Below are 25,940 nucleotides of genomic sequence, written 5' to 3' on the forward strand. Positions count from 1 at the left end.
GCATGTCATCTTGCAGTGCCCCCAGCTCTTCATTCAGTAAAAATTCAGTGCTGCGGGAACTCTAAGTAAGTTTTGGCTTCTTAAGGAGTGGGATAATCTGTTATTCTCTTATGTACCCCCAGCATAGCATATATAGAACATCACTGACACTCAAGAATGCTTGTTGGATGAAGTGCATTCTGGGGCCTAGGAGAAGTCATTTGGTCAGAGGAGATGTCTCGAAGGTAATCCAGACATAAGCTTGAATCCTTTCTCATGATCAGAAATATAGGCTGACCTGCAAGGAGTGCCGAGGGAAGGTAGTAGGTCTTGTTCATTCTAGAATCTTTCACAATGGGTTCTCTTCAGTGGAGCCTCAGGGACATTGGGAAGTGATGGTAGTATTACCCCAAACTAGAAGGGAACTTTACTTGGGAATGGAAGATAGACGTTTCAGTGCTTTGAGATTTCTAAGCCAGCTGGTGGGAAATTGTAATATAATTATTGCTTTGGGAGCTTATTGTGTCTGGTATTGTGTTTCTGTTTCCTGTTATTCCTTTGTCTTTCCTCGTGTGCATAGTTACAGCGGATCCAGTCCCCATTAATTGTTCCCTGCCATTTTTTCTTTGGGCATGCTGCACATGAGCATTTACAAGGGCTAGGGATTTTCCTGTATCAGTATGCAGGATGCACTTGGGTAAGAGAGGAAGAAAACTTGTTGAGAAGGATTGGAACTTTTTTTTTTAACATCTTTATTGGAGTATGATTGCTTTACAATAGTGTGCCAGTTTCTGCTATATAACAAAGTGAGTCAGCTATACGTGTACATGTATCCCCATATCCTCTCCCTCTTGCATCTCCATCCCACCCTCCCTATCCCACACCTCTGGGTGGTCACAGAGCACCTAGCTGATCTCCCTGTGCTATATGGCTGCTTCCCACTAGCTATCTGTTTTACATTTGGTAGTGTATATATGTCCAGGCCACTCTCACACTTCGTCCCAGCTTACCCTTTCCCCTCCCTGTGTCCTCAAGTCCATTCTCTACGTCTGCATCTTTATTCCTGTTCTGCCCCTAGGTTCTTCAGAACCATTTTTTTTTCTTTAGATTCCATATATATGTGTTAGCATACAGTATTTCTTTTTCTCTTTCTGACTTACTTCACTCTGTATGACAGACTCTAGGTCCATCCACCTCACTACAAATAACTCAATTTTGTTTCTTTTTATGGCTGAGTAATATTCCATTGTATATCTGTGCCACATCTTCTTTATCCATTCATCTGTTGATGGACACTTAGGTTTCTTCCACATCCTGGCTACTGTAAATAGAGCTTCAGTGAACGTTGTGGTACATGACTCTTTGAATTATGGTTTTCTCAGGGTATATGCCCAGTAGTGGGATTGCTGGGTTGTATGGTAGTTCTATTTTTAGTGTTTTAAGGAACCTCCATACTGTTCTCCATAGTGACTGTATCAATTTACATTCCCACCAACAGTACAAGAGGGTTCCCTTTTCTCCACACCCTCTCCAGCATTTATTGTTTCTAGATTTTTCTGATGATGCCCACACCTCACTGGTGTGAGGTGATACCTCATTGTAGTTTTGATTTGCATTTCTCTAATGATTAGTGATGGTGAACATCCTTTCATGTGTTTGTTGGCAATCTGTATATCTTCTTTGGAGAAATGTCTATTTAGGTCTTCTGCCCATTTTTGGATTGGGTTGTTTGATTTTTTGATATTGAGCTGCATGAGCTGCTTGTAAATTTTGAAGATTAATCCTTTGTCAGTTGCCTCATTTACAAATATTTTCTCCCATTCTGAGGGTTGTCTTTTCGTCTTGTTTATGGTTTCCTTTGCTGTGCAAAAGCTTTGAAGTTTCATTAGGTCCCATTTGTTTATTTTTGTTTTTATTTCCATTTCTCTAGGATGTGGGTCAAAAAGGATCTTGCTGTGATTTATGTCATAGAGTGTTCTGCCTATGTTTTCCTCTAAGAGTTTGCTAGTGTCTGGCCTTACATTTAGGTCTTTAATCCATTTTGAGTTTATTTTGGTGTATGGTGTATGGTGTTAGGGAGTGTTCTAATTTCATTCTTTTCCAAGTAGCTGTCCAGTTTTCCCAGCACCACTTATTGAAGAGGCTGTCTTTTCTCCACTGTATACTCTTGCTTTATCAAAGATAAGGTGACCATATGTGCGTGGGTTTATCTCTGGGCTTTCTATCCTGTTCTATTGATTCTATATTGCTGTTTTTGTGCCAGTACCATGCTGTCTTGGTTACTGTGGCTTTGTAGTGTAGTTTGAAGCCAAGGAGCCTGATTCTTCCAGCTCTGTTTTTCTTTTTCAAGATTGCTTTGGCTATTCAAGGTCTTTTGTGTTTCCATACAAATTGTGAAATTTTTTGTTCTAGTTCTGTGAAAAATGCCATTGGTTGTGGGGTTTTTTTGTGTGTTTTTTGTTTTTGGCGGTATGCAGGCCTCTCACTGTTGTGGCCTCTCCCGTTGCAGAGCACAGGCTCTGGATGCACAGGCTCAGCGTCCATGACTCATGGGCCAAGACGCTCTGCGGCATGTGGGATCTTCCCGGACCGGGGCATGAACCCGTGTCCTCTGCATCGGCAGGCGGACTCTCAACCACTGTGCCACCAGGGAAGCCCCATTGGTTGTTTGATAGCGATTGCATTGAATCTGTAGATTGCTTTGGGTAGTAGAGTCATTTTCACAATGTTGATTCTTCCAATCCAAGAACATGGTATATCTCTCCATCTGTTTGTATCATCTTTAATTTCTTTCATCAGGGTCTTATAATTTTCTGCATACAGGTCTTTTGTCTCCTTAGGTTGGTTTATTCCTAGGTATTTTATTCTTTTTGTTACAGTGGTAAGTGGGAGTGTTTCCTTAATTTCTCTTTCAGATTTTTCGTCATTAGTGTATAGAAATTCAAGAGATTTCTGTGCATTTATTTTGTACGGGATTGGAATTTTTGTAAGAATCATTCATTTCTGTCACATAGCCAAAGAAAATGATTTTCCTGTCCCCTCTTCTTATGTCAGTAGCTCCTGAGTCAAAGTCTGTACAGGTGTCTCTGGGCACATACCTGTACCATAGTTTCAATGGCAGCTGGCAGAGCAGGTTTGAGCTTCTGTCCTAGGGAGGCAGGCTTCAAAATATGGGGAATTCTAATTTGTCGGAAGTGAGTCCAAAAGATGCTGAGTGGCCATAAATATGACCCATATCCACTGGGCTTTTCTAGATTGACTGAGCCCCTGGGAGGTATACAGCATAGTGAGGAACATTCAGAAGGAGCCGAAGTGATTATGTTCTAGGCATTGAGTTTCTTTATAAACCCCCCTTCCTGAACCTCAGACAACCAGCTGAGCTGGTCCCCAAGGTTTCTGAGCCTGTGGAATTACTCAGAGTCTGTGGTAGTCCATGCTTCCCTGATGCACGTGGTGGACAGTCCAGGAAGAGCTCCCCTGCCTGCTGGCCAGGCACATAGTAATGAGACTGCAGAGCTTCTGTCAGGATGACTTCCCGAATGAGAGACGATCCAGAGCTCTGTCCTGCGATAATAGCGTTTGCTCCTGCTTGTCTGTGTTCCTTGTAAATCTTGGTGCTGCCGTAGGCTGGAGTATAGGGGACAGTGTGGGGCATGGTTATGTTCACACTGTACTGGGCAGTGTTGGCTCAGTGATGGTCAGTGCTCACACTGGACACTTCCTGTCCCTGTCAGCACCTGGCTTAGTGAGTGACCTAACCTCTCTGAGCCTCAGGTTCCCCACCCATGAATGAGGATAAACCAGCTTTTAGTGTTTTGATGGTGAAATGAGGTTACAGGTACAAAGCCTCCATGTAGTGTCTGATATTTTTTCTGTGAGCAAAATAAATCTGTTAGCTGTTATCATGTTTTCACCTAGGAGAGACAGAAAGGGTACTTGTTTCAAAAACTCAGATTAGAAAGAGAAAGTTTTAGTGTCTTGATTGATGCTCACAATCTGGCTTACTGTTCATGCTATACAAAACATTTCTTGCTCTCTATTTTTTAGGAGGACAGGACACCTTTACCAGGTGTCTGTGCATTTAGAGGACCTCAATGTAGGGAATTTTTATGGCTCCATGAATTCACCTGGGTCTGCTGCTGGCCCACTGCATGGGCCCTGCTTTTGTCTGTGGCTCCCACTTCCCCTGTGTGTGTGTGTGGTCAGGCCCCTGTGGCCCAAGCAGCTGTGTACCCAGCTCTCCCTCTGTTCCCTGCTTGCTCTGCCTGTCTTTTCTTTGGCCTCATGCTTTCTGCTCTTGTTACAGTCCTGCTTAGCTCTTGCTTCCCCTCCTTCTCCATGTTATCCCTCTCCTGGGGCTGCTCTGCCATCACACGCTTCTCCTTGGCCACACTCATCCACATCTTTTGCTTGCGAGTCAGTCAGCTCCGGGGGTAAAGGCACTGTCTCTGGAGCGAGGCTACTTGGGTTTGAATTCTGCCTTTGAATCCTATCACTACCAGTTACGAAGGTTTATGACCTTGGGCAGATTATTTAATCTGCCCAAAGCTCAGTTTCCTTGTGTGTAAAACAGGCAAGTATGGAACAAGCCTTGCAGGGTGGTCGTGCAGACTCACTGAGCTAATGGACATCAGGCATGTGGCACAGTGCCTGTCACATAGTGAGTGCCCACGGTTAGGATGTCCTGCTAAGTGCATTTCACTCATTATCTCCATCAGCCTTCACAAAAGTGCGGTGGAGACCCTCATCTCCTGACTTCACCTCCTCCTACTCCTCTCTCACTCTGTGCCAGCCTCACAGGCCTCCTTGCTGTGACTCAAATTCCCGGTGCAGGGCCTTTGCACCCCTTCCCAGACAACTGCTTGCTCACCCACTCGCCTCTTTTACAGCTTTATTCAAACTTCTCCTTCATTCCCTTATGTACAGTGGCAACCCCTGCCCCTGGCACTTCTTTTTTTGGTTTGTTTTTTTGTTATTATATATCATGCTTTTAATACAAACTTAAAAAAATCTGGAACAATATAAACTGTACAGATTTGATCAATCTTTTTGTTTTGTTTTTAAACTAAATCTAAATTTTAAACTAAACACACCAATGTTCCATTCCAAAATATTGCACAACATTCTGAATACAAAACGCTTGATAGTATTCCTCCTTCACTAAAGAAAACAAATTCATTACCCTGCCGCCCCCACCTCCAGCTCCTCTCCATGTTACCTCAGTGCCCCCCTTCCCACGCGCAGGACTCAAACTAGAGAATCTACAGCTCACTGCATTGAGAAAAAGACATCATTCTGGACTAAAAGTTTATGTTCCTTACAAGACGATCCACCTTTTGATTTGTTCCTGGGAAAGAGGGGTAGACAGAGGTTGGGGAAAGGGGAGAAGTAGATTTTATTCTCCCCTTCTTTTATTTTAAAGTTTGTTTTTCCTGAAAAAATATCTTTCTCTCCTCTTAAGAAAAAATCTTGAGAAGAAAAAAATTATGTTTTTTACGTTAGAAATATACATATATTCTATATACCTCTTACATTTTACAAATGTAGCAAATTATTCTATACAAACGGACACCAAAAAATGTAAAAAGTTAAAAAAAAGTTTTCCTATGAAACCAGGTAAATTAGTGCAGATTTTTGTTTTGTTTTCTTAAAAATAAAATAAAATTGAAGCAAAAATACCTAGATTTGAGACAGACAGACTGAAGTGGGCCCAAGAGCCCAGAACAGGAGTCATGCTCCTGATCACACATTTTTCTTTGTATTTCAAAAGACCCTAAGGGGTTGGTCTCACCCTCCCTGTATGTGGTGAGGAACAAGCCGACCAGGGTGTGGTGGGTGCCTGAGTGCATGAGTGGGGGAGGAGGGGCTGGAAGGGGGCATAAGGCAGCATCCAGCCTTTCCCAGAGAGCAGCCTGGGCCTGTCACCTGGCCCCTGGCACTTCTGATTGCCCTCCCGTTCACCCTGCTTTCTGTCATTTTTCCTCCCCATGGAACTAATCACATGTTAACATACAATAATAAGTTATGACATTTTAGCACTCTCCCTGCTAGAATGTCAGCTCCACGAGGACAGGAGTCTTTGACTATTTTGTGCTGCATTCCAAGCGCTGAGGACAGCACCCAGCACACAGTAGGCACTCCTTCAGTAAGCAGTGGGACAGCACTTCTATCCCCCTTTCACAAATGAGGAGGCTGAGGCTTCAATTCAAGCTCAAAGGTCACACAGCTAAGACTCAGTAGAGCAATCTTTGCATTCTACCTCACCTGATTAAGCAGATTTGAGAACTGGCACTTTTCCCAGGCTGTGCAAGTGGGAAGCCTGGCTGGCCGAGAGGAGGGGCTGTCCTGAGAGGGAGCAACTCCAGCTGGAAGGGTCCACTTGCTGGGCGCTGCTGGGGCTGCTGAGAGGTGCGAGGCTGTGTGGGTTTAGGTGCTGCCATCCATCCCTAAGCACAGTAGGACTTCAGTGAAGAGCATGATGACTTGGAGCAGGAGTTGCCAGGAAGGGCGTCCTCACCAGCATGGCGAGGCTGTCCCGGCAGCAGTGACTTTGTCCTCATATCCTCGCAAGAAATGAACAAAGAAAAGCTGACATGGGGCCGGTCCAGGTGAGCTCACACCCCTTGGAAACAAGTCACTGGTCAGGGAGAGAGGAATGCCCTCAGTATCCTCATGGGAGCAGCGCATCTCCAGGAGCCCTCCTGCTCCCCAGCCCTCACCTGGGACCTGGGCAGGCTGGCCATGGCATGCACAGTGCCATTTGCCTGCACTGGGGCTGCCACTGAATTAGCACAGGCTCCAAGGACCATGGTTCTCACCTCCAGCAGACACCCCCAATCTGGCTCTGGTCACCCAGGGCCAGACATCATTGCCCTTTCTCTAATTGCCTTCAGCATCAGATGATTTGATGCTCTCTGATGCTCGCTTTTGCCTTTTTATTTTGCATCTTGCTTTATTCTACCTATCCTGCCCTCCCTCCCCTGGCCTCCACCTCATCTTTCCACCAGTTCAATTTCTTCTTATGTAAATATTATATACTAGTTTATCCTGCAGGTCATGAATATCTTAGGCAGCAAGGTTGTCTGTATAAAGCTCAGGCATGCCCAGTGTAGCCTGCAGTCAGAGTGAATACATAAGCCTCGGCCTTTTTGAACAAATATGAATGTAACTTGAAGGTACTTGCCAGTGTGATTTGTTTTCACTGTTCATGTATGAATAAATATTAAAATGAGATCATCTGTTTATGCTGAGGATGGGTTGGAATTCTGGTCATATTGCTATTTCTGTTTCTCCTGCATGTAATTTGTTTGCCATGTTAATGACATTTATTCCTGTGTAAACCTCTGTTTTAGGCTTTGAATGTAATTTCACTTTTTGATGACAGTAATGGCTCAGTAAACTGCACAATTGCACTTAATGGAATTATTTTATGATAACATTAACTTGGCATCAGATCAGGATGGAAGAGAAAACTCATCAAAGGGATATAGTCAAACAGTTACTTTTCTCTAAGTTATTATCTATTTTATGAGTTGCTACAGGGCAGAGGGGGAGGTAACAACCTGTTTCTTACAAACATATGTGAAAGCACTTTGTAAATCTTTAAGTAAGTCATCCTTATTATAATATGAAATTGTGCATATACGTGCACTTTTAAACAGTCTTTGCATATGGAAATAGTGATAAACTATTATTGAGCACCTGTTAATGTGCTAGGGACTTTGTTAAGTGCTGGGAACTCTGAAATTAATGTCAGAATTCCTCAAGCCGTGGCAGTTTAGTGGGCAAGAAAGACACGCATGCCAGCAGTCAAATGCCAGCATGCCTGGGATAAGCAGCGATCAGTGATATGATTCAGTGGAGGCTTACAAATGGTTCCCCCGGGGACAGACGGGTTTGAATGACAGACTCCACCTCGGGAGGGTGAGTCATTCTTCTCAGAGGAGGTGATCTTTTAAACTAAACATTGAATGATATTTAAGAAGCCTGGCCGTGGAAGAAAAGAGAATCGGGAATTCCAAGTAGAGGGGACAACACGTGATATAGAACTTACTCTGAGGTACCATTTATAAAAGCCTCTCCTTTTTGCATGGCCCTGTATCACTTTGTGCACTACCTCACTTAATACTCACGACAACCCTGCAAGGTATAGGTATTATTATATTCATTTTATGTTCACTTTACACTTATTTATTTATTTGTTTATTTATTTATTTTTGCGGTACTCGGGCCTCTCACTGTCGTGGCCTCTCCCGTTGCTGAGCACAGGCTCCGGACGCACAGGCTCAGCGGCCATGGCTCATGGGGCCAGCCGCTCCGTGGCATGTGGGATCTTCCCAGACCGGGGCACGAACCCGTGTCCCCTGCATCGGCAGGCGGACTCTCAACCACTGCACCACCAGGGAGGGAAGCCCTACACTTATTATTTTTTAAAGCTTATTTCCCTTTCAACTTTATCAGTTCTTGTGTATTTTTAGTCTTGAATTAAAGTTTTTTATTTTCTTCCAGAGAAAATCAGAATTTCCTTCCATTGTTCACCTGGGGGTCACTAACAACCAGGGACCTCTTTAAGTTAAAATTTCTCTTTGTCGATCCAAGTGAGGCACATGAATTTGGAGAAAACAAAAACAAACAAAACCACAAACAAACAAAATCCAGGTGAGGACTGGCTTGTGGTTAAGAAATCTCAGTGGAGATGTGTTTTCCTTCTTCACCCAGCACCAAGTTTTCCTTCATGCAGTAGATTTATTTCTCACCCTCCTTTATAGGAAGGTATAACAATTTGGGGTATCAGCTTACTGCAAGGGTCTCCAATATGCAGGCCCCAGGATTGATCTCATTCTTTCTCTTCCCAAGCAGTTAACTTCAGTAGTTGTGGCACACGGGCTTCAGGAGTTGTGGCTTGCAGGCCCCAGTAGTTGTGGCTCACGGGCTCTAGAGTGCAGGCTCAGTAGTCATGGCGCATGCACTTAGTTGCTCCGCGGCATGTGGGATCTTCCCGGACCAGGGCTCAAACCCGTGTGCCCTGCATTGGCAGGTGGATTCTTAACCACTGTGCCACCAGGTAAGCCCTGGGAGTCATTTTTATTGAGAGGTTTTCTAGGGCACTGTGTCTACCACAGTGTCAGAAGTGGACGTCTTTAAACTTCACTGCAGCCAGAATGATCTTTCCACACTTCAGGTCTGACTGAGGTGCTCACCTTCTTAAAATCCTCTAATTTCTTCTCATTGCTCTTAGGATGAAGGCAAAACTTCACGTGACCTGCGAGGGTCCGGTCCTGGCTGCCCGCCAGCCTCTTTTCACCCGGCTTACCCAGATTCTCTCCACTCCGGACTCAGGGGCCTTCATTCAGTCCCTCTGACCCACTCGGCTCCCTTCTGCTGCAGGGCCTGTGTGCTTGCTGACCTGTGGATGGAATGCCCTTTCTTCTCCTTTTCTCCTAGTTCTTTCTTATTCTCCTTTCCTGGGTCACCTCAAGCATCACTCCCTCAGGGAACCTATCCGTGTATTTTCTGGCTAGGTCCAATCTCTTTAAATTCTCATTGCCCATGTATTTTGTCTTTCAAGTATGTATCACAAATAAATATTTGTTGATCACCTATTATACATCAATTACTGTGCTCTCAAGGAATTTGGAAAGAGAAATAAAAATTGACACCCAAATACATACCATAGCTGCCATTTTACATATTTGGGGGTTGATTTTTGTTTCTCCTTATAAATTCCTTGATAGCACAATGATTGGTGCATAATAGGTGATCAACAAATATTTATTAGTTGAAGTAATTATCTAATGGAAACCTTAAACACAACTGCTCAAGCCAAGTAAAAGTGTCCTTCTCCTAGACTTCAGAGAGTCCATTAGTTTTAGTTTTCCCTTCCCTCGTCCCTCACGGCTTGCTCTCTGTGTTTGGTTTTAAACCAGGTATGCACAACTGGGTCATTAAAGCCTGGTGACTGAAATGCAGCCCTGGGTTTTAAAGCTCACCTTTTTGGATCAGGACCCCTCTTCTGTGATCAACATTTCCTCTTCTGATATGATTTAATGTGATAATCTGGTGCCTCCTCCATTGTAATACATGTTAGAAGGTGGCCTCTCCCAAACCCCAGAAACCAGTAGAGAGCCTGTTGAGGGCCCTGCCTGGGAGCTTTGGTCCGCTACACACACTGCATGTCCTGCTTCTCTGAACCTGGAACTGTGCCATTTTCCATTTTGGAGGTATCCATGGGGCAGGAGGAATGTGTGCCTTGTAACTAATTCACCGGTCATCCCAGGCCTGGAAATCTAATCTCCCTCTGAGCATACAGCTTCTAAAAGGCCTGTAACTCAGCATTTATTCTTCCTTACATTAAGCATCAACACATTGTATACCTGTCCCAGGCACACTGAGCCCTAAAACTTGGTCCTTCTTTTTAAGCCCTTGACTTGATAATGAAAGTTTCTAAAAGTGTCGTTGAAGTATTTGTCTAGTGGTCAAGGTTTTGGTTTGCATTAGCAATCAAGTGTTTACCCGACAAATATTTATTGAGTAGCCACTAGACCACTCTGCTAAGCACTGGAAATACGACAGTGAATTGGAGAGACTCAAGCCTAGTCATGGGATTTTTAGTCTAGGTGGGAAGGGAGTCATTAAGCAGGTAGTCATGTGGGTGCATATGAAATTAAGAGAGATGTGTGTGTGAGATGCCTTGAGAGCATGTAACAAGGAGATCATATCTCATCATGAAGTCAAGGAGGTGTCCTGGAGGAAGTGCCATCTGTGACCTGAGTGATGAGTAGGAGTTGGCAGGTAAAGAGGAGGAGGGTGTAACTGGTGAAAAGAAAGCTGGAGGGAGGTCCCCGAGACAGTAGAGAACTTGACTCAGTTGAGCTGTGGAAAGGCAGAAGTGACTGGAATTCAGTGATGGAGCGATTAGAGCAGCAGCAGATTGCCTGGAGGGACAGGAAGAGACAGATCTTGATGATCCTTGAAGGTCAGGCCATGGCATTTAGACAATATCCTGAGGGAAACTGGGAACTATACTGACTCTTTTTTTTTTTTTGGCGGTACGCAGGCCCCTCACTGCTGTCGCCTCTCCCATTGCGGAGCACAGGCCCCGGACACGCAGGCCCAGCAGCCATGGCCCACGGGCGCAGCTGCTCTGCAGCACGTGGGATCCTCCTGGACCGGGGCACGAACCCGCGTCCCCTGAATCGGCAGGCGGACCCTCAACCACTGTGCCACCAGGGAAGCCCTCTTTTTATTTTTTTTAAGTGTAGTTGATTTACAATATTGTGTTGATTTCAGGTGTATAGCAAAGTGATTCAGTTATACATATATATATATATATATATATATATATATATATAATGTATATCTCTGTATTCTTTTTCAGTTCTTTTCTGTTATAGTTTATTACAAGATATTGAATATAGTTCCCTATGCTATACAGTAAAAAAAAAAAAAAAACAGGGATTATGAACAAGTGAATGGTATGATCACATTTGTGTTTTTAAATTGGTCCCTCTGACCAATGTGTAGAAAGTGGATTGAAAGGAAGTCAGAGTGAAGGAAAGGAGGTGGTTCAGAAACCTCCACAGGTGAGAGGTGATGGGGACCTGGATGAAGATGGTGCCGTTGAGGATGAAGGATAGTAAATGGCTTTGGTGACTGTAGTTAACAATATTGTATCACGTACTGGAAAGCTGCTAACGGAGTATATCTTAGACGTTCTCAACACACACACACGCACATAAACAATTGCAATTTTGTGAGGTGATGGACGTGTTAACCAACCTTATAGTGGCAATGCTTCTGCAACATATACTTGTATCACATTATCATGATGTACACCTTAAACTTACACAGTATCCTATGTCAATTATATCTCAGTAAAGCTGGAAAAAACTGGTTTGGGGAGGTGGAATTAATGGGGCTTGATGACTGAATGACCCTCAGGCTCTTCAAGATCCACCCCTACTTACCCCAGGCTCTGGCTTGGGCAGCTAGGAGGCCATGTCATGTTGGGGAACTCTGCAGTGTGAGCAGGCTTGGCCTTGGATGATTGTCATACCCCATCCTGACTCTTTTTTTTTTTTTTTTTTGCGGTACGTGGGCCTCTCACTGTTGCAGCCTCTCCCGTTGTGGAGCACAGGCTCCGGACGCGCAGGCTCAGCGGCCATGGCTCACCGGCCCTGCCGCTCCGCGGCATGTGGGATCCTCCCGGGCCGGGGCACGAACCCATGTCCCCTGCATCAGCAGGCGTACTCTCAACCACTGTGCCACCAGGGAAGCCCCCCATCCTGACTCTTTGACAATAGAAGCCGATTAGGAATCCTGGAGGTTTCCCTCAGTGATAATGTGGTCTACTTAGAGCTGAGGGACCCAGTGCCCAGAGTGATGTGCCTCCTAAAGGTGACAACACACAATGGTGCTGACACCTGTTCTAGAATTCAGTCCGGGGACACAGACCACTGGTCTTTCTGCCACACTGCCCTCTCCTGGCAACGTCTCTAGCCCTCAGCCATCCTACCACTCAACTGACAATTCCAGTAATGCAAACCTTACCGTGTTTGGACTTGACACTTCCTCAGGTGTTCCCAGATTTCAAAACAAAGAGTTTTACTGCACATGCATTTTCAAACCAGCACCATTAGTAAAGAAAATGTTAAAAATTCTATTTAATTCTACACACCAAATGTCAAGGCTCGCAGTGGAACAAGATCATGTAGCCCGGGGTTACTTATACTTCTCGGGAAACCACAGACTGAAAGGGCAAAGTTTAGATGGTTTGGGTATGACCACCGTTTAGAGTAATACTAACTTGACATTTCTTAGGGAAGTGTTTCTCTAGTTGCAGTCCATGCCAAGAACCAGGAAGTAGGTGAGAAGTCAGCATCTGATTCAATGATTGTAGAGGGAAAACTGCCTCCAGTTGTATGGCCTTGAGCTAGACCTCTTGGCTCCAGCTCTAGTTCCCACGATGAGAATGAGAGAGTTCAGGAAAGACCCTGGGGAAAAGGATTGTTGTAGAAAGGAACTGGAGGCCAAGAAACATTCACTCCCCACCCCCACCCCCCAAAAAAGAGTAGAAAGATCTTTTTAAAATTAAAGGCAATATTTACTTCTTATAAAATCAGAATATAATATAAAAGTGTATAAGGGGACTGTTGACACAATCCCTTTTCTAAGAGGTAATGAAATGATCAATTTAATGTACAGATTTTACAAAGTGTATATGTGCGTGTATGTGTGTGCACATGTGTGTAATTATTCTGCAACTTAATTTTTTTCTGTTATGACGTAGAGAATATTATGCTTAGTAAAATAAGTAAGAGAAAGACAAATACTATATGTTATCACTTACATGTAGAATCTAAAAAATAATATGAATGAATGTATTTGCAAAACAGGAGCAGACTTACAGATATAGAAAACGAACTTGTGGTTACCAAAGGGGAGAGGGAAGGGGGGGGAGGGACAGATTAGGGGTATAAGATTAACAGGTACAGCTACTGTATATAAAATAGATAAGAAGCAAGGATATACTGTATAGCACAGAGAATTATACCCATTGTCTTGTAATAACCTTTAATGGAGTATAATCTGCAAAAATACTGAATCATTATGCGGTACACCTGAAACTAAGACAATATTGTAAATCAACTACACTTCAACAAAATTAGAAAAAAAGATATCAAGGACACCTCCCAGGTCATTAAAAAACTAAAGGAAGAAATGGTAAGAGAAGCAGTCAAGACCTAGTTTCTTTTTAGTACCTAAACTTTTTAGACCAACTTGGCCAGAAGAGAAAGAGCTGGAAGGACTTTGCTGAGTATTAGCTTCTTTTTCAAGTAGATGATGTAATCTGTATTTTTCTCTATATGTGTTGAAACCATGGAAGTGTGTGTGTGTGTGTGTGTGTGTATGTGTGTGCGTGTTTCTATCCTTAGGAACATTGTTTTGGGAACACTCAATTTCTAATTATATTAAGGGAAAAGACCCTGAATACCATTTTTCATGCTAACGGAGGAATTTACCTAAGTGCAGACTTAGGCAACTTAGTTCTTCCTGCCAAATTACATAAAGGTCGCAGCTCCTCTCAGTAGAATGAAGGGTGGCACAGGGCACACATCACACTCTATTCGTAACTTAGCTTTTGCCTGCATTTCATTACCTACTTACTATTAATTTATTTTACAGGGTTGCTGTATTTTAAAAGTAAAGTGAATGTTTTAGATGGATTGTTTTTCTTTCATTTCTTCCATATTGTTAACTTCTATTTTTTTTATTTAAGCTGTTTACACTTCTACCTGAGGCAGTTTTTCTTCAGTGATTGCATTAATTTTTGTGCGTTCATTCTAGACATTTTTCAAAACAGGATACCCACACGTTGAGTTTGCCTTTTTTTCCCCTCTCATCGACAAATCTTTCTTCTCTGGGGTGATTTACAGGAAGAAGACTGTTTAGTGAAACTTCTTTGCAGTTAGCCCTAAGGGACAATCCCACCTCAGATGTCAGATTCTGGAGAAGTAGCAGCTCAAGTAGAAATAATTTTGTCAATGACAAAAGGATTGGCACCAGGAACTGGTCTGAGCCCTGCCTGTGGACTGCTGGTAGCATTCAATTCAATCAAGTCTTCATGAAATACTCTCTGGCCACCAGAGCTGCTTGCCAATTCACACTGGCAACTTTGTAGTTATCCTAGCCCTTTCTTATATGGTTCCTTTCAAATGAAATTTTCACTGGCCACTGTTGAGCTGGGCAGCTCACTCCAGGCTCATTGCACCAAAATTCCATGTCTTAATCTGCAATTTCTGATTTCATTTCAGGTCCATAGACCTTGGTGGTGGGAGAGGGGGTGGCGATGGTGACGATGAGCACGCGGAACCAGAGAGGGGACCCTCTCTTTCATCATCCCTTTCCAGCCCTATTGCTTTGATTTAAATGTGCCTCCTGAGTGCACTGAAGGGTTTCTTTCTATAAGCAGGATCGATAAATGCAAGGATGATCTTCAGACAGACTCAGCTCCTGGTTTGGCCACAGTTATTCTTTATCCCAAATGGTAGGGATGTGGAGAGAGAGAGACAAAGAGACAGAGATGAGATAGAAAGAGACACAGAGAGACACACAGAGAGACAGAGACAGAGAGGTAATAGAGAGGTAGGTAGGTTCTGGTCTTAGACTGCTGTGAATTTTCCAGAGTAATTACTCTTCTGAAACCACGAATGGCTTCATGGTTCTCTTTGTAAAGTCACTACTTTACACCTCCTGTAATAGAGCGAATTATTGGCTCAGGGGTAGGAATACCAGCCAAGTAACCGTGGATTTAGAGCCTGAACAAAAAAAGGTGAGAGCTAGCCATCTCACTTCCCTACACAGTTGCAGAGTATCATCCCAGGGGCAAATGATGCTTTCCTATCCACCTGACTTGTTCCAGTCCCAGTGATCTGCTCTTACTTTGCTCTGTTCCAGGAGGCAGTATTGTTTAGTGGCTGAAGGAGTGAAATTTGCAGCCAGACACTCCTCGGCTCAAATCCTGACTCTGCCATTTACTAGCTGGGTGAACTTGTGTGGTTAGCACAGTGCCTGGTGTATAGTCAATGCTTAACAAGTAGCAGCTGTTAACAGTATTAGTCGTCTTAGTGGTAAAAGTTATGATAAAACATAAAGGTGGCAGAGCTGAAGATGACTATTGATACCATCCTCACGATGTTGTTTACGTACCGTTAGAATTAGCTGAACTTCTGTGAGTTCTGTGGATTCCTAAGACATTTCTGTACATCTACGTTGAAGGTGCTGAAGTTGATTCATTTAATAATTTATCATTTGTTGATGTGTTTGCTTAAAACTCACTTTTGATGTTCCATGCCTCTTGCTAGATGTGGGGATATTGTGAAAAAATAGGCTTGATCTCTGCCTTCATGGAGCTTATACTCCAGTGGAGAAGACAGGCAAGTAAGTGGTGATGATAAAGAATGAAGTATTCTAGGGGAAGACTTAGTATTCTAAGGGAAGCCTCAGTCATTGTGACAGTCTGCATTAAATGCTGTGTGCAGTGCATATCATTCATCTAAGGACATTCACTGGGTGAGTGGCCTCCCTTCTACAGTATTCCTCATGTCCTGGCATCACTGGACACACCAAAGTATCTTGACTTGTATGGCAAGGTAACAAAGTGGTGTGGTGAGATTTCATTATTTAAGTAATTTTGCTCAGTTCCGTGTAAGATCATGGAGACATTTAAAATAGAGTTTTCATTTTTAAAAGCTTCCAGTGAATCTGGTCTTGCTCCCAGGCACTTGTGAAATGAGTCAGGTGTGTGTCTTGCCAAGAGCAAATTTAGGCAAAAGACGTGACCAGGTAAGGGAGACAGAGGCAAGCCAGGCCCAGGTCTAATCCTGGGGGCCTTTCCAGGACTTCTGGGAGGAAGGAGGGAGGTGGGGGACAGGCTGAGGTGGTGGCATGGGAGGGGGCCGAGGTGCTGGGGGCTGAGAGGGGCCTTCAGGTAGGTGGCTCACTGAGGTCAGTGTCAGCGGGGCCCCTGCTCCCTCCCCTCAGCTTCCATTCCCCTTATTCATGCCTCTTTAATTGTTTTTCTTTTCTCATATGTAAGACGTAGATAATAAGAGCCTCTATCAAATGAGCTAATCCATGTGAGGAACTGAGCACAGTGCCTGAACCTTAGGAATCACTCAACAATAATATTAAACTTTTATTGTTCAGCTTTTCTCGCTACACGGCAATATATAATTTACCTATCGGTTTGCCTCATGACTTCTTGGGGATAGGGACTGAGTCTTACTCCTATTTACCTCCACTGCAGTGCCTGGCACACAGTGGGTGCTCAATAAATGAAGTGGCTGATTTCTTCCTCCTAAGACTTTAGAAAGCAAAAAGGAGTGGATCCAGAAGAAAACAGTGGTACTATATACCAATAGCTAATATTTATTGAGTGTTAACTTTGCACCAGGCACTGTGCTAATTGCTTTACAGGACAACTGTGTGGGGCTAGTACCATTTTACTAGTGATGAAACTGAGCCTTCTAAAGATGAAGAAATTTAGCCAAGATCACCCAGCTGACAAGTGTCACAGCAGGGTTTGGAAGCGACACAGTCTTACTTAAATGTCTGCGTTGCCTCCAAGAGGTGGGTAAGAAATCAGGAGGATGCCTGGGAAAGTGGCTCAGGGGAGCTGGAAGTTGCCGAGGTATGAGGTATAGAAATGTAAAGAGGCTGGTACTCAGGAAACACTCCACCCTGGATTCTAAGGTGAATCTTCCTCCTGGCTTTCTGCAGCCTGAGGTTGCCTTGGTTCGATTCTGCTTCCCTGGGCTGCTGGCCTGAGGTTGGCTTCTCCGTTTTCGGCTGAGGCCTTTTTTTTGCAGTACGTGGGCCTCTCACTGTTGTGGCCTCTCCCGTTGCGGAGCACAGGCTCCGGACGCGCAGGCTCAGCGGCCATGGCTCACCGGCCCAGCCGCTCCGTGGCATGTGGGATCTTCCCGGACCGGGGCACGAACCCGTGTCCCCTGCATCGGCAGGCGGACTCTCAACCACTGCGCCACCAGGGAAGCCCTCGGCTGAGGCTTTATGTACCTGCACAGAGAAGGTGGTGCAAGGCATTGTACACTCCATATGGGGCCCCATTTGCAGTTAGTGAGTGCTCAGCTATGCACAGTGTCTCCTTAATGAATCACATGCCAGCCGAGCATTGCTGTATTTATCCTAGCCCTGGGAGCTGAGTGCCTGCCGTGGTTGGACTTGCACGCCCCAGAACAGCGCCTCGCAGGTTGTCCCAGTTTTTCTTGTGGTTAGGGCCTTTGAGCCCTTCAATAATTCGTCCCCTGGCAGAATCAGCTGGTTTCTAGGTGCTCTGAAGCCAGAAAAAATGTTTCCCTCCTGAAGCTATATACAGAGAACAAGTGTTAAAGAAGGACCTTGGAACTACATTAGCTGTGCCCTTGACTTCAAGGCCACATTTTAAAGCCTTGCAGATAGACAAGACATTATTTTTCTTTTCTCCTTATGCTTCTCAGAGGAGGTCCCATAGTGCTGAATGCCCCCCTCATCCCACCCCCCCGCCACCATCAGTTTATTTCTTCCACATAATCTAAAGGCTTTATGTATTTTTTTCCCTTAATCACTCCTTCTAAGAAATATTCCTTTTATTTACGTACACTCACATCAGAGAGTTTGCCAGTATGATCACTTCTGTGCTTAGGAATCAACAACAAGAATTACTGATATTTACTTAACACTTATTAAGTGCCAGCTATAGTACTAAGCACTTGAGATACATTATCTCATTTTTTTCACCTTAAAATAACCCTTCGAATGAGCATTACATCTCTGTTTTATCAACAAGGAAAGTAAGATTCGGAGATGTAATTTGTCTGAGGCCAAACAGCCAGTCTATGGAGGAGTCTAGCTAGACAGCAAAGCTCTTGACACTAAATAGTTTTTTGCTTCGTTTCTTCTTCCCAACTGTAGTCATTTTCTTCAACTGTTCTTCCCATTCCCAGCAAATAAAAGCCCAGACTTAAAAATTAAAACACACACACACAGACACACACACACACACACACACACGCACGCGCGCACACACACACACAACCACCACCACCACCCCCCCGATAAGACTGCAACGACTTTGCCTAATGTCGTAGTCAACTGTAAAACGCAAGCCATTTCCCCAACAGGATTGTTTTTCCCCTCTATAAAACTTCAGCAGGTGTAGAATGTATTTCCTTCCCTTGACTAGAGTGTGGTGTTAAGGTACTCAGCTTGTGACGTGAATAGCAGGGAGCAGCTTGGATTCCCAGGGAGGCAGGTACCCCAGTCTTGGCCTCATAAGATCTGTGTCACCTGTGCTGCGCTGTTAGGGTCTCAGAGCATAGAAGGAGAAGAATGCTGAGTTCTGGGTCCAGCTGTGCCACTGGTACAGTCTGTGACCTAGAGCAAATCACATGTCTTGCTGGTAGAAATTAAATGCAGTTTCCTAAGTTTAAATTTGAGTGGAAAGCCTCGACTTGATTTTACCGCCTAGAAGTCTCTTTTCCTTCCCACCTCAGTCAAATAACCTTTAAAAGATGGTAATGAAGCCGAGTCACCTCCACACTCAGGCCCTCAGTCTCTTCATCTGTACAATAGGAAGCACGGACCCAGTGCTCACTGGCGTTCCCAGCAGCTCTTGGTTTAGAACCCCAGGGAGCTGCAGGAAGAAGCCCGTCTCACCCTGCAGAGTTCTGACCGGACAGGTGTTTTCAACGAATCCAACCAGGGCTAGTCTAAGCAAAAAAAAAAAAAAAAGGGAGTCTATTGGAGGGATATTTGTGCAGCTTATAAAATCCAAGAAGAGTTAAACAACCAGACACAGGGATGTCAGGAACCAGGGTAGCCTCAAAGATCTCCTCAGCGGGAGTTCATGAACTTTCCTCCTGGAGCACTGCCTTAAGATGACTCCCAGCAAAGCCCATTTCTGTGTTTCTCTGTTAAGAATGATGAATTCCAGGAGGGAGCTGCCATGGGACTATTCAGTTATGGGAGGTGGGCTGGGGGTGGGGGTGGGGTAGGGTCACCAGCAGGAGAAAGCTGCTGGAGACCATTTTTGTTGGCAGTACCAGTGGTTCCCAAGAAGAGGACCTGGTGGGATCCCCTCCGCCCACCCCCCAAGCCACACACACATAAGGCCACAAATATACAAATAAGTATGCCTTACAGAGAAAGTCCATACACGGTAAATAATGATGTAAATAATGATGAGCTCACCATGGGCAGCCACGTCTGGCTGTTAAATGTGGGAGGGAGACACCATAGATCAGGAACAGGGATTACGATGTCGCCTGTTAGATGTTTTCAGGTGGCTGTGGCTAGAGGAAAGAGCAAGGCGTTTCAAGGCAAAAGCCTTGGGGGATGGACCGTCCATTAGCTTAGCTTTGGGCACAAAGAAAAGCTCACAGCACCGTCTCACAGGGAAAGCATCACCACTTTGAATTCAGACCCTCCCTTCCTCCCTGCCAGACCTGCTCTCATCTTTCCCACTTTGATGGGATTTGGGCAAGTCTCAACCTGTTGAGAGTTTTTTATGTCTTTATCTGTATAATACTCCAACAATTAACAACAACAAGACAATGGCTAGCATTTACCAGGGCCCAGCTTGTGCCAAGCACTGTCACCTGTGAGCTGGGCTCCTCATAATCCCTGGACACAGTGCTGTTACAGCCTGCATTTGCAAGTGAGAAACTGAGGCTTACAGGAATTAAGAGAGGTAGTAGAGCATTGAGCACAGTGGTCTACGAGATGATTGAGAGGGCGGGCTCAGGAGCCGACGGCCAGGTTTGAATTCTGGCTCCAACACTTACCGGTGCGGAGTCCTTGGGCATGTTGCTGAAGTCACCAATCTGTAAAATGGGGATAGGGATGGGGCCCCTTACCATGGTGTGGTGATGAGGGTATGTGATTTAATAATACAGACAGTGCCTGGGGCAGAGTGATACTCTGTGATGTTTGCTGTTATTTATAAGGTCTTCAATTAGTACTGGGCAGAGTGGAGATTGGAACCCAGGCTGACTCCCAAACACATCGTCTATGGCAGAACATCTCTGTGTTCAGGACTGAGTGGTGTAGGAGAGGGGAGAAGGGAAGAGGAGAAGGAGGAGTGGGACGGGCGGGGACAGAGAAGGAGAGAAGCCTTAGGACTCCTGGCTCCTCTCACAGCCTTGTCTCCGTGACCTTGAAGTAGATACCCAGAAAGTCAGCAGCAATTTCCGGATCCCTGTAATGGATTGAAACATCCGGCATTGACTTCCCCTTAAGCTTCTTACTTCAGGAGGCTTTAGGAAGGGGCTACTTAGGAAAAAAGAAGAGAAGGAGACACAGAGAGTGACTGAGACAGAAGAAAGAGGAGATGAAGTCAAAGAGAGAAAGGCAGAGGTACACTTAGAGACAGACAGAGAGACACAGTGAATGATACTCAGAAGAAGAAAAACAGAGAGACACACACTTAAAGACAGAGAAAGGAGGTAGGAGAGAAGCAGAAAGAAAAGAGGGGTGAGAGCATGGGTGGGGGATTGAGTGGAGACAGCGCTGAGGTGGCCGTGATGGACCGCTCGACCGGTGATTGATGGAGCAAATAAACCCCTTAAGTGTGTCGGCGTTTTATCTGTGGAGAGCCCCTTCACGGTAGCTGGCAGCTCAGTGGTGTCTGGCTGTGTAGGGCTGTGACAGGAGACCCTCTTTATCTGAATGGGAGACAGAAGTGCCCTTCTCTGTGTTTCACCCAGGATGCCACAGATTAGGCTGCAGATTTTTCACCCGTTGGCAATAAAAGCTTGTTTGGAGAGGCCTTGGGCTGAACGACACTCCAAGGCTGGGCCACGAGGGCACTGAGACTCAGGGGCCTGGAGACTGATTTTATGCAAGGGGATGGTTTCTATAAAAAGTCACATGTATATATTAGGCCTTGAAAATCTCTGCAAGGATATTCATCCTTAACGGTTGCTAATTTTATGGTAGGATTAATGAGGAGTCGCACTTCATAAGTAATGCATTTTTTTTTTTACAGTATCAATGTAGGGCCTTTATAATCAGAGGCAAAAAAGTTTTAAATTAATTATCAAGTACACTCCTGAAATAAGAGGGCAGGGAAAATGACGGCCCCTGATGTGGAACAGACACAACTGTATTCATCCGACAAGCGGGCAGTGCCTAAGGGGAAGCGTATTTGAAAATATTTCTCCTTGATGCTTGCAAGATACTTTGAAAATCTGATGACCACAGTCTCCCTCTGATTCTTGCAGAAGGATGAAATTATTAAGGTCCCCTCAGCTTGGATGAGTTTCATTCCTTTGAGGTCCTTCAGGGTTTAAAAAAAGGCAGGAGGGGGCTTCCCTGGTGGTGCAGTGGTTGGGAGTCCGCCTGCCAGTGCAGGGGACACGGGTTCGTGCCCTGGTCCGGGAGGATCCCACGTGCCGTGGAGCGGCTGGGCCTGTGAGCCATGGCCACTGAGCCTGTGCTTCCGGAGCCTGTGCTCCGCAACGGGAGAGGCCACAACAGTGAGAGGCCTGCATACTGCAAGGGGAAAAAAAAAAAAAAAGGCAGGAGGGGGCGGTTTATTATACCGAGTCAGTTGGATGGTAACTGTTCTGGGTGTGGACCTGGGTTTCCCCTGAGTGGCTTATGCAAGCAGCGACCACCCCCCTCCCCTTAAGTCCCTATCTCCACCGTCTCTTCTCAATTTCAAATGAAGTTTGTGGCTGGCACACACTTTCAAAGGTATTGCCTATTGGCTTGAGAAATGACTCAGATGTGTCTTCTTTCAGGCTTTACGAAGGCAAGGAACAGATGGAGTTTGAAGAATCCATGAGACGGCTCTTTGAATCCATCAACAACTTGATGAAAAGTCAATATAAAACAACCATCCTTTTGCAGGTTGGTTTACACTACAAAAGAAAAAACATCTGTCTTTTCCCTTGGTCATCTGATAGATAACAGCATAGTGAGATAATGTCTACTTTTGCTTGAATACGCAGCCGTGTGTTAATTGAAGGCCTGGGCTGGCCCTGCAGTGTAAGGATCGTGAACACCAAGGGCTCCTCGGAGCAGGAGATGGCATATTTATTGTTCGTTTCCCATGAAGGTAGTGGTGCCTCTTCTTAAATAACTCGGAAGCTTTTGCTCCCTGGAAGGAAGTAGGTCAAACCCGATCCACTTTCTAGTGGTGAGAGTAGTTAAGTTGGCAGTCTCTTAAGTCGTCCACTTTTTATTCTCCACATCATAAACTGAGCTCCCCTTTTGGGGTGAGACTCTCCTCAATAAACAAGAGATACTTTGGAGAAAATGGGTCCTCTAATTTAGTGGCCCATGATCTACAAACTCTGTAAATCTTGGAGAAACCTTGAGGTCTAACCCTATGTTTGAGAATGAGTTTAGCAGCCAAGAGGCTGAGTGCAGAGGCTGTTTCAGGGAGACTTCCTGACTTTCACAGCGTTTATTCACAAGTGTTCGGGAAGGGCTGCCTCATGAGTTGGGAAGGAGAAAACCCAAACACATTGATTTAAACCAGCGAGTTAATGCAGAGCACCTCCTCTTCTTTTGATCAGAGTTTTCTTTTAAATTGCTGATTTACATACTCACTAGCTAGCTGTGCCTGGGGCTGCCCAGCCTCTAGTTCGAATGCATGAGGTGGTAGCGCAGCCAGCATGCGGGTGAGGAGGCAGAGGCAGAGGTCTGTCTGGGGAGTGTTTGCTGCTAACGCGATGGATTCCAAACCGTGCTTATTAAAATCCCTTGAGGATCTTGAATAAATGCTGATGACTGACTACCACCAGCAAACATTCCAATTTAATTAGTGTGGACTGTGACTAGGGAACAGGGAGTCTAAAAATCTCCCAACTTGATTTTAGGATGAAGCAAAGTTTGGGAATCACTCTGCTAATGGCTTCCTTAGAGGGGAGCTTTGTCTTGTTCATTTGTTGTATCCTCAGCACCTAGAACAGTCCTAATACGTAGTTGATGCTTGATCAATATCTGTTGAATGAATAACCCTCGGGGTAGGTGTTACGATCTCCGTTTTACAGATATGGAACTTGAAAGGCTCCTATGCACTAAGGGGTGTAGCTGGGATCCGGATCTCTTTCTGCCTGGCTCTAAAACCATGCTCTGAGCTGCTACATTACACTGTTCTTTATTTAGCACCTACTGGGGATATGGTTATTTTCTCTGAAATGAGTTGGGACTGCAGTCTTACAGTTTTCACCTTCTCTTCCCTCTTGCTAGTCTTTTTTTTTTTTAAAGTCTTCCCTCTATTCCTCAAACCCTCATCATTTCAAAGCAAAGGGAACAACGGGAGCAGGGGCAGCATGAAGAAATATGACAAGAGCCAGAGCCTAATCACCCTGGAGGCAGAGTGATTTCCACACCTCTTCACACTGATATCACAGTGGAAGCAGCTGATTTCCAGTGAGAGGCCACGCAGTGAGTGTTAGGATATCCGGTGAGAGCTGAGGACGCCCGGTTGCAATGAGAGGCTGTGGCATTGTATCAGGTCTGAAATAGGCTCCAAGGAAGCTGAAGTGTGAGGGAGCAGAAACGATGCACAGAGGAAGCTGGGTGGTGGGGAGGAAAACGGAGTAGATGCCCCAGAGAAGCAGAGGTGCCAGGAGAGAGACCGCGTGACCTTGAGAAAGACAAGGGAATAAGCCATCCTAGAGCCACCCTTTCCAATTTCCGCACCTCTTTCCCTGTGATGAACTACAGGTATTCGGGGGGAAGGAATAAAGGGCAGAGGGAACAAGAAGGTAGGGAAAGAAAGGAGGAAAAAAAGAAGGAAGCAAGGAAGCAAAAAGACGAGCCAGGAGAATTTCTGGTCCTGAGGAGACCTGGGTCAACAGAATGTTCTTCTTGATCAGCAATATGATTTTACCCTGGATTTAACTTCTCAGTGTCTCTGTTTCCTCATCTATAAAACTTCACTGTTTGGATCAGATGAACATTGTCTGCAAAAGAGCCAACTATAAAATGCTATGCAAATGCAGAGAGCTGATAGGATTATTATGGCTTTGGCATGAGTCAGTAAGAACCCAGGTTCTTATTGTCTGGGTAACTGTGTTAGAAATGTCTTGTTTTCCAGGTTATGCTGGTTTCTCCTTATGGATTTCTACCCTGAAGTCATGGAAAGGGACTTTTTAAAATTTACTTTAAGGGTCAAATTTAGCTTCTAGGAGTTACAGAAAATCAGTGATGCTTTCCATCTCTTCCTGTGGTTGTTGAAAAGTTGTCAAAGAAGAATGTAAAGTCATATTCAAATACAGAGAACAATACCATTTGAAAAAAACTGAATGCTGTTTAGGGTGCCAGGAATGGGCCGATGAGGCGAAAGGAGTCAAGGCCATTTGATGTTAGCAAACCCCACACAAGAGATCTTCTGCAGACTTTGACATTTGCTACAGGAGAAGGAGCTTTGGATTTCAAGCCAGAGAGATCTGGGTGGGAAATGGGGCATGCACCCTTGGGCAGGTAACACTGGGCAAATCACTTCAGTTGCCTGGGCCTCGTTTATCCTTTTATAAAATGGGAAGTCTAATGTAGAGGATTATTGAGAGGATTAAATAAAGTAATGCATGTAAAGCATGGTGTGTAAAGCCTGTTACATAGTTCCATTTAAATAATTTTTAGTCATTTATATCTCTGCCTCCTTTACCTCATCGTAAAACAGAAGTCTTGAGGGCATTTTCCTAGAGTGGAATCTGGAAGGGAATATTTGTGTTTCTAACCCTGTCACATGAAGCCGAACAGTGTTAGGTCATCCAGTTATTCTGTTAGATCAAGAAACAGATATAAATTTCAAGGAGGATAAACTCACAAGAACTGACTCTATGAAAAATAAAAAAGGAAGGGGAAGTTTCACCAGTGAAATAGTCCAACATGACTGTAGTCTTGATTCTGAGCCTGCATGGGGTACAGTAGGAAAGAGTGCTGTGATCTATTAGTAATGTCTGCCATAAGTTTTGGGTGACAGCACGGAATAGGAATGCCAATGATTAACATTCTAGTCCAAACTTTCTACTTCCAGCTGGGTAGTGGCTTAGGTAGAAACCCTAATTCATGCCTGCCTCAGTTCAGAGTAAAGCCTATCTGGTTCAATCTCAGCTTTGCCCATTGTGAGTTTTTGGGCCCAAGCAAGTTATTTCTCAATATCTGAGTCTCATCTGGCTTTTGTGAATTGCTTTCTGTGGTTTTCCTTATTGTTCAGAGCTGGCATGGCAGTAGCTCACACAAAACTATGGAGAATTTAAAACTTGCTATCCAAAGAGGGTAGAGGGAGCATTAAAAACATGTTCCACTGATTGAGTCCTTACCGTGTGTCAGGCATGAAGCTGAGCTTTCACCTGCAGTGTTTTTAGTCCTACCAAAGGTCTGTAAGGAATCGCTGTCTTCAGTGTCCACAGAAGGCTCATAGGGTTAAATAATTCATCCTAAAT

At 44.7% G+C, this 25,940-nt stretch overlaps 1 protein-coding gene across 1 annotated transcript in view; it reads left to right on the forward strand.

Annotated features, from left to right (window-relative positions):
* DOCK2 (dedicator of cytokinesis 2) overlaps positions 1-25,940 on the forward strand; it is a 417,518-nt gene that overhangs the window by 72,661 nt on the left and 318,917 nt on the right. Inside the window, exon 23 of the mRNA XM_082621317.1 lies at positions 22,281-22,389. Coding sequence (XP_082477443.1) covers positions 22,281-22,389 — 109 coding nt within the window. The remainder of the gene's footprint in view (positions 1-22,280; positions 22,390-25,940) is intronic.

Source organism: Mesoplodon mirus (assembly GCF_964341445.2).
Source record: "Mesoplodon mirus genome assembly, chromosome: 5".
In the NCBI taxonomy this organism is placed as follows: Eukaryota; Metazoa; Chordata; class Mammalia; order Artiodactyla; family Ziphiidae; genus Mesoplodon; species Mesoplodon mirus.